Source organism: Panthera pardus, unplaced genomic scaffold, assembly GCF_024362965.1.
Source record: "Panthera pardus isolate Hobbes unplaced genomic scaffold, ASM2436296v1 HiC_scaffold_335, whole genome shotgun sequence".
Lineage (NCBI taxonomy): Eukaryota > Metazoa > Chordata > Mammalia > Carnivora > Felidae > Panthera > Panthera pardus.
In genome coordinates this window covers 145,354-154,133 of record NW_026526916.1, presented here as the reverse complement: position 1 = coordinate 154,133, position 8,780 = coordinate 145,354, and the positions used below count along the sequence as shown (strand labels likewise).

The following is an 8,780-nucleotide window of genomic DNA, read 5'->3' as shown; positions in this document are numbered from 1 at the left end:
GCAGAGACGAAGGCGGTTACACGGGTACAGCTGTGCCCACTTAGGCCAGGCAAGGAGGCATCACCAGAGAGGTGTCGGCACAGGCAAAGCCAGGAAAAGACACAAACACGCCAGGGCTCACTCAGGGAGACAGAGGAGCACAGGCAATGCGAGACATTTCCTGTGAACAGAGAACAACGTGACGATCCCGACAGGCCAATGAGACACGTGTGGTTCAGAGACCTGGAAGTCAGAAGGCTCCTGAATTGCTGAGGGTGTCCTCTCTCGAGGGACAGCACTCTGGAGCCCACACACGCTGATGTTGGGGTGGAAGAGGCCGCTGGGCAGCAGATACAGTTGTGCAGGGGGTTTAGCAGCTCCTGGACCCTAGGGCTCCCCGGGGAGAGCTGCGGATACGGGAGGACACCCGGGGATGCCGGGTGTGCAGCATGAGGGCTGTAATCCCTCAGACACAGAGCACCGAGGCCTCTGCCCACGGACCTCAAGTGTCCACACTCGAGGGTTTGGCTCTGGGTGCCGTGAGTGCATTCCACACCCACACCTTGTCCGTACCTTGTCTTTGGGACAGGCCGGGCGGAAACGTCACCCTGGCCCCTAAGGAGGTATTGGCTGGAGATATTAACATGTGGGGGACCCTGTGTTCACCTGTCCCGTAAAGTGTTCCTGCTCGGCAAGACCTATCAAGTAACGGCCTGCTTGTGCAGAAAGATGCCCCAAAGGGCCCAGCCTCATGACCACTGAAGCCGTATTCCCACTGCACAATCACTGGCCATACTTTCTTTGGATGTTCACACCCAAAGACTCGGGTCAGCACTGGGAGCTTTTCCAGGGTACCCTGACATTTACCCATCAAGCAGCTGAGAAGACGTGCCTCTCCAGCCAGTGTGCAGACAGCAGCGAGAGAAAGGCCTGCCTTCCCTTCTAGAGAGTGCGACAGCCACTGCCCTGGAAGAGGTAAGGCTTGGTCGCACAGATCCTCAACTCCACAGCGTGCTGACACCCCGCTGACCATGTTGTCTGCATATGATAGGGGCAAGAGGCCTCCATGCATTGGGACTGCCCACGCCTTCTCTGGAATAGAGCCACTGCAGAGAAGGCTCTTGTACTGCAGAGCTGTGCAGTGGGGATCCTGGGGAGCTTGGGCAGCTTGGGAGACAGGAATATTAGTGTCGGGATGTCAGTGTCAGGCACGCTGTGCTGGGGGCCGTGTTACATGGGGATACAGAAGAGCCTGCGATGGACAAGGCTGAACTCTGTCGACTGCACTGCTCGCACGGTGGAGCTTTTGTTTAGCACAGACATCTCTGGCAAGCAGCCATCTGCTGTGTAAGGAGTATCCCAGCACTCACGTCTTCGCAGGTGAGGCTCGTCCCAGTCCTTTCTAAGCTCCAGGCCTGCCGGGGACCTCTGCACAGAATGCTAAGGCCTCACAAGTCCATCGTTCCCTATGTGGCTGAGGCAGCCTTTGTCCTGGCACTCAGGCAAAGGAACACAGGCTGCCTGGGATGAGGCGACCTCCCTGAGCGCCTGCTGGTGTTTGCACTTGGGAGTCTTCTCACAAGTCTCACATGGCGTGTTGGACACACGGCTTAAGCCTGTGGACACAGAGGAAGAGCATCACCCGACTCATCACGGCTGATGATGAGAGGGCAGAGGGCACACGGGAGAGGTTGGCGTGTTCGTGCCCTTGAAGAGCCCCACCTCCCCGCGACCCTCCCCTCTGTTGGCTTGCAATCCGGGCCACCCATTCGTAACCAGAGGTCTTTTCAGAAACAGCAAAGTTCACACAAGGGCATCAGCACTAGGACTCCTTCAGGAGTCTTGTGTGTGTGTGTGTGTGTGTGTGTGTGTGTGTGTGTGTGTGTGTGTGTGGGAATAAGTGAAGCGGTGTTTGGGAGGCTCAGCTTCAGGAAGTGGAACCAGAAAAGTTGGCTGTGATTTTGGAGTTGCGTGAGACTGTAGTGGGCTGTTTTCTCTGCAGTGTGTATGTTGTCCCTGTCAACTCTGCCTGAAGCAGAACTTCATCGGTCTTACCCACCCACTCTGCCTCTGGTCCCTCGGTTCCTTCCCCTGGACGCCAATCTTACAACCTGCTCACAATCCCTCAAATATGTGTGGCTGGTCCTGAGATCCTGACCTTGTCCACAAGACAGTCTGCATTGGTAGACGTCTGAAAACCAGAGGGTAATCAACCCTGGGAATTCCTCCCTGTGTGGCGGTTCAGTCAACATGACTGAGGGTGTCCCCATGCGGGGTTCTGGGGGCACCATCATGGACATGCCCAAACCCTGAATATTGGACATCCCTGGCCTGTGCTGGCCTCTCCGTTTCCTTGAATTTCCTCATTTTCACAGGAAAGCTATGAACCTGGGCACTGGCCTTTCTCTCAGGTTTGTGCCCTGGCCTCCCTCACTCAAGTCCCCATTGCTTCAATCTTACTGACCTCACATGCAATCCCAATGTGTGACCCATCCCTACGGACAATGTCCTACGTCCCGCCCTTCCTTGGAACTCCAATGTGCAGGCACAGAACACTTACACCTCTGGACAGCCGCATGTATACATGGACACGCCCCAGAGCGAACCTGAGAGGAAGACACACACAAACACTTCATGCTGTTTATCTCCCATTCTATATTTCTTCAAATGTATTGGACCCCCGCCCTGCGCCACGTGTCACCACCACCCTTGTCCTTATTTCATGGCCAGGAGAATCTTGTGGACCATCGGTGAGCATCGGAAGGGTTTCCACTGGGTCGATGAAGTGCGACGCTCCTTCATACTCTTCTCAAGATCGTGCATATCCCTGGGATATATTGGTACACACAGACAGACAGACACACACACAGACACACACACACACACACACAGGACAGGTGAGAGTCTTATCTTGGCCCTGAGTAAGGTTGCTTGAATGTTTCCAAACGGAAAGTAGGATGGGAGGGTGTGATAAGCTGTGCCAAAGCTGACAAGGGGATCCAGAAGCCAGACAACATGTGGGATGGTGGTAGGAGGCCTGAGGGTGGGGTTCATGGTCCGGGAATGACAGTTGTCACCGTGCTATGTGATGAGCCAGCTTTGGTTGTCCCGCTTTGCTCATTCTTTTTGTCTAGCCCCCTTCCCACCTTCAGGCTCCCCAAAGGGGCAAAGCCTCTTTGACACGTTACTTCTTAAGACTCCCTGTCTCAGGCTGATGCCCTTTTGACCTGGGGTCACCTCCTGTGCCGCTGTGAGTCTCGGTGCCTCCATGCAGAAGAGAATTGTGCCCTGGACCCCATGACACACATTTCCGTGCCCACACCCTTGGCTGCTCACCTCTTTCCCTCTCAGTTCTGTCTCCTGGGGCCTCCTTCATCTTGAAATACGGCAGGGGGTTGGGCCAAAGATCCTCTATGATTATCTGGTAGGGGAGACAGGCCAGCCAGGCCTCAGGTAGCTATCCCACGCAGTGGGGGAACCCATGAAAATCACCTCTCTTCCTTGTTACAGGGCCCCACCTCAGCAATCCTGCTAGAGCCGGCAAAGCTGTGGTCAGAGAACCAGTTGAAGAAGTTGAGGCTGCTGTTGTCATGCCTGCGTCTGTAGGCCTCCTGTCTGTACCTTGGGTACCACTGGATGGGACTGGAATGAGACGCCCTATACCCTGCAGGAAGACGAGTATGTGAGAAGGCGCCAGAGAACTAATCACATTCAACCCTGCACCCACTGCCGCCCATGCAGTCAGTGGACACTTACCATCAAGGCCTAGGACATACTCCTTCGTAACGACTTCATTCTGGAAGTAGGAGTTCTTGCCAAAAAACAGCAGGATCTTCCGGCATTCCCTGGGAAACTTGTGTTCCTCCACCTGCCGTGGTACAGTGGGGCAGAAATGTGAAATCTTGTTCCAGGAGACCCGCCCTCCCCTGAGGAAGGAACACATCACTTCTCCCCACCACCTCCCCTCCCCACACAGCCAGCCACCCACACCACCTCCCACTCCCAGGCCGACCTTCAAATTGGTCATGTGGCGAAGCATGCTTTCATCGGGCTTACTAATCAGGGCTGACATCTGAGGGTGGTTCACAAACTGCCGCAGGTCAAAGAGCCTTCAGGTGCTGGGCGTGAGAGAGCTCGAACCAGAGAACCAGTGTGGACAGCATCCAGGCGTCCTCCCCCCGGGACTGGCGTCCTCCCCCAGGGTCTCAAGCCCTCCCCACAGGCTGCGTCCAGGCCCACGGGGTCTCCGGATCGCGCAGGGCTCTGCTAGACACGCACAGGAGGCTGTGCATGCCCAGACGCCCGCAACCACGCCTAGCTTTGTGTGCTCGTGAGGACACTGAGGACGCTTACTTCCACACAGCCAGACAGCACACATCCGGTCTCGCGCCGACCAGTGGGCATTCACATCGCCTTCCCCGCAGCAAGATGCTTAGCGGGACCCAGAAACGTGCCCCCACGCGGCTTTGTGTGGGAAGAAGCCCTCGGTCATTTCCCCGACCTGGCCTGGACCTCCACCGCCACTCCCCACTCTCCCAGCGCTGTTTCCGTGCCAGGTGCGACGTAAAGCACACATGCCTCCCCCACCCCGGCACTGCCCTCCTCCCACACTCATTGCAGAGCCAGGACCACCGGATGGGATCACGTTTGCACGTTCCCGGCCACTGGAGCGCGGCTTAGCTCCAGTCCCTGTCCTGGGTTTCTCTAAATGTCACCGCCCTTTCCTTCCTCTTGCGCAAGCCCAGCCCCCTGTGGACCCTCCACCAGCAGCAGGAAGGATACAGCCTTGGCCCAGAAACCACGGATGCCCTGGATAAGGGCACTTCTCTGCTGCAGATGACGCTGCCGCCTCTGCCATATGCTGGGTTTGCGTTGAGAGTCCTCCCGGCTGGCATGTGTATTCAAGGGCTGCACCTCCGTCTGAAGAGCCTCGAGCAAGGACAGGAAAGGATGTAGGCTTGCACTCATCTGCGTCTCTTCCTCCTGCTTCACGTGCAGCTCCTGTGCGTTCCCCAGGCACCAGCCACCTTGCTCCTTCCACTTTGGTTCCTCCTTCTCCTGCTCCTCAGCTCCTGCTCTTCGTGCCCCAGCTCCATCTCTTCCTTCTCCTCCTTTCCCAGCTTTGCCTCTTCCTCCTGCAGCTCTTCTTGTAAATCCTGTTGCCCCTGCTCCCCCGCTTCCTGCTCCGCAACTTCCCTTAACTCTTCCCCATCCTCCTCCTAATCTCTCTGCTCCTGATCCTCCCCCTTCTCTTTCTGCTCCTTTTGTAAGGCCTCCTGCTCCTCCTGCTGCTGGTCCTGCCCCTGCTCCTCCTCCCCCTGATCGTCGGCTTTTGACCTTCTTCCCCCTCCTTCTCCTCTTACTCCTAATCCTTCTGTTCCTGTTCCTCCTCCTACTTCTCCTCCTCCTACTTCTCTTATGATCCTGCTCCTCCTCGTCCTCCTCCTCCTCATGAAAATCATCTTCCACATCCTCATCCTCATCGTCATCGTCATCCTCCTCCCACTCCTCCTCCTCTTGAAAATCATCTTCCTCATCCTCATCCTCATCCTCGTCGTCGTCCTCCTCCCATTCCTCCTCCTCCTCCTCCCATTCCTCCTCGTCCTCCTCCCGCTCCTCCTCCTCCCCCTCTTCTTGGTCCTTATCCTCCACCTCCTCTTCCTCCTCCTGTCCCTCCTCTACATAATTATCCTGCTCCCCCGCCTGTCCCTCGTCTTCCTCATGCTTCCTCTGGTCATCCTTCTCATCTGCAAGAACGTGTATTTCTGTGGCCGCCGCCTCAACGCCCTCCTCCACCAGGCCCAACAGCTCCGCCACCGATATTATGTTGTCCACCAGCAGCTTCAAATCCTCCCTTCGGCCGGACACCTCTGTCTCACGTCGGACCGGATATTCTTGTGCACTTCGGGGCATTCTGGCCCCGACACCATCGTCGTGTGGCGCCTCAGTCGCGTCCAGGAATACTGTATGCCCTCGAGCCCGGGTCTCTTGACTACCGCCTTCCATGACGAACGCGACCGCAGTTTACGGGGCACTGCCACATTTTCCAGACACTACATCCTTCGCCATGTGGAGCTGGCCCAGGACCGCAGGTGGGGCAGATTCAAACGAAGCGGCAGGAGGTGAAAGCACGGGCCTCCCTCACCAGACCCAGTCAGTGGAGCCCTGACGACAATGGCTGACAACGCCCTCCCGCCTTCTGCCGTGGACCAAGGGCCCAGGGGGCGCATGCGCACAGGCGCTGTACCCAGGAAGCCACGGCGGTGGCTGTCGCTGTGGTGATGCTGCCGCAGAGGCCTTTGTGGTGAGAGAAGTGCGCATGCGGCTCTGAAGCTGAGGGCGTTGCAAACCACGCCCAGACTCCCAGCCAGGCTCCAGGACCAATCATGAGGACGGCAGTGGGCGTGGCGTCGGCGGCCCCACCTTTCAGGGCGGTGGGAATCTGCTGCGAGCGTGTAACGGCACACAGCGAGCCCCGGGCTTCGGTAGTGCGGCGCCTCCAGGGGCCTCCAACTTAGCCCTCTGCGTGCCCTGTTTGGCCTCTGTCAATGAAAAGGGGACTTTCACATTCCCCCCCCCCCCCCTCGGCGTCCCGTACGGCCTGGGCACGAGGCTATCTACACACACGGGAAAAGGGGGACCTCCACGCTTTTCACGTTTACACCCCCATCTTTGGTCATCGTGCCCATAGTCTGGCAAATCCCCTGAGCGGGTCAGCGTAGCTGTCCGTGAAACGCATTTCAGCTGTGCGCCCGCTGTCTGCACCCTGGTTTGCATCTGGTCTGCCTCCTTTGCATACGCCCTACGTCCATCCCTACTCCAAGAAGACATGTATGTCATGACAGCAGGCTAGCAGTGCACCCGCTAGGGAACACTGTTCCCGCTAGGGAAAACTCTTGTCACTCGGTGACAAGAGGTGTGTGACATGGAGAGGACACCACCCTAGGGGAGGCTGCCTATCATGCGCGATCCCAGGAGCAAAGGGATGGCACTCTCTGAACTTTGGCACTTGAACCACCCCGGTACGCACCAAATCAGGAAAGCCCCCAGTCTCTTTCCTTTGCTCCCCAACGGCCTACGCACACTCACTCAGGCACAAAGATGCACGGCCACGCGGCACGTGGACACAGACACGCACACGCTGCCAGCGCAAACGCCGGGTCTCACGCAAAAGTACTCAAAGGCGCCAGCCACGATACACTCACAGACACTCTAGTGGACCTCTGCACTCACACGTGCCCTCTGTCACATCCCGCTCGCGAGGCTAGCTCCTTCCCACGACTCACACTTGCTTTCCCCCCTCACACAACACATGCATTTGTGCTGGGGCCCAAAGCTGGCTGAAAACTAGGGCAGATTCAGTATCTCCATTGGGTCAAGGAAGCTTGCACTGAGATGCCAAGGAAAGACAGCCACAACTGATACCAACCTTCCAGTACCGACAAAACTGGAATGTGGCAGGTGGAGAAACACCAGCCACGACTAGGTTCCCAGCCTATCGACCCCTGCGCTCACCTCAGCCCCTCTCAACCCTGGGGAGTGTCTTGGGTTTCAGTACCTCCCAGCTGGCTGCAACCTACAGGGCAAGGGCCAAGGGACTGACCTTTCACGGTTCACATGTATACCCAGCTTGTGTGGGCTGCCTGGAGGCAGTCACGGCTTGGGAGGTCTGGATGTGCTCTCACCCCTGTTACTTGTGTGTTTCTTTGCGTGTTCCCCTGAAGCCCTGTGCCGTCAGCAGCCTACTATGTCCATATGGACATGCACGGCACACGGGAGCCCAGATGAACTCATACGGTACAAGGACTGGACAGAGAAAGAGAAAGAGAGACGGAGGTGGGGTGGGAGGAAGCGTTCTGAAAAGAAAACTATCACAGAGACAAAGAGACAGACAGAGACCAGAGGGATACCGAAGGAGGCAGAGGAAGGAGAGTAAGTCACAACTGGAGATAGCCACAGGGAGGAAGTGTGTTTGTACGTGTGTGTGTGTGTGTGTGTGTGTGTGTGTGTGTTCATTTATGAATGAGCGTCAGTATCTGGGACTGAGAGAAGGGGTGTTGCTGTGATTCCTGGACCCTTGAACGCCCTCTTCCAGCAGAATGGAGGCCTGGTATTGTCAGGAATGTCAGTGTTTTGCGGACCATGACTCATGCGGTTTGGGGCCCTAGCCCAATCTCAGGCTAGGGACACAGAGCACAAGGAAAGGGAACTTGAGGCATGAGGCTCCAGACTAGGCCCTCAGGTGGAGTGTCCAGGCCCAAGGCTTTTACATGCCTGCTGCCTCCTTCCGGAGCCCACTAGCATTTGGGAAGCATGCCCACGGCCCTGTGGCCCTTCGGACACTGCAGTGGCCCTGGCTGACGTGCAGGTGGGGCAGAGGCAGAGGCAGAGGCAGTGAACTTTGTGACCATGTGTCCTTGGGGTGAAGGAGCTCTGCCTAGGTGAGCAGTGGGCTGCTGTTCAGGAGCAATCAGCAGGAGGGCAGTGGGCGTGGCTCCGGCAACTGAGCCCCTGCCTCCCCTCCCAGGTCCGGAGCCACTTCTCTGCCTCCCCCTCCAGGGTGGCCTCCCTTTTTGCTACATGTCCTTTTCAGGTTTGTCACCGACCAGGTCTGTCCTGTGGGATAGCTGATGTTGGAGAACGGGTACTACAGATCTCACCCCTTTGGGGAGGAGCCAAGATGATGGCAGACAGCATGGAAGCTTCTTAAGTGTCTCGCGTGCATGAGATACAGCCAGACCAACACTAAACCATCCTACCCACCCAGGAAACTGACTGGAGGATTAGCACAGCAATCTGCA

The 8,780-nt window shown here is 57.1% G+C and overlaps 1 protein-coding gene across 1 annotated transcript; it reads right to left on the bottom strand.

Annotated features, from left to right (window-relative positions):
• Positions 1–2,777: 2,777 nt before the first annotated feature.
• LOC128774597 (testis-specific Y-encoded protein 3-like) lies at positions 2,778–5,985 on the bottom strand. The gene is given in 8 exon segments (XM_053893664.1): positions 2,778–2,806; positions 3,316–3,400; positions 3,498–3,643; positions 3,736–3,847; positions 3,992–4,069; positions 4,762–5,051; positions 5,317–5,371; positions 5,632–5,985. Coding segments are annotated over 8 exon segments (1,149 nt in total).
• Positions 5,986–8,780: the final 2,795 nt, after the last annotated feature.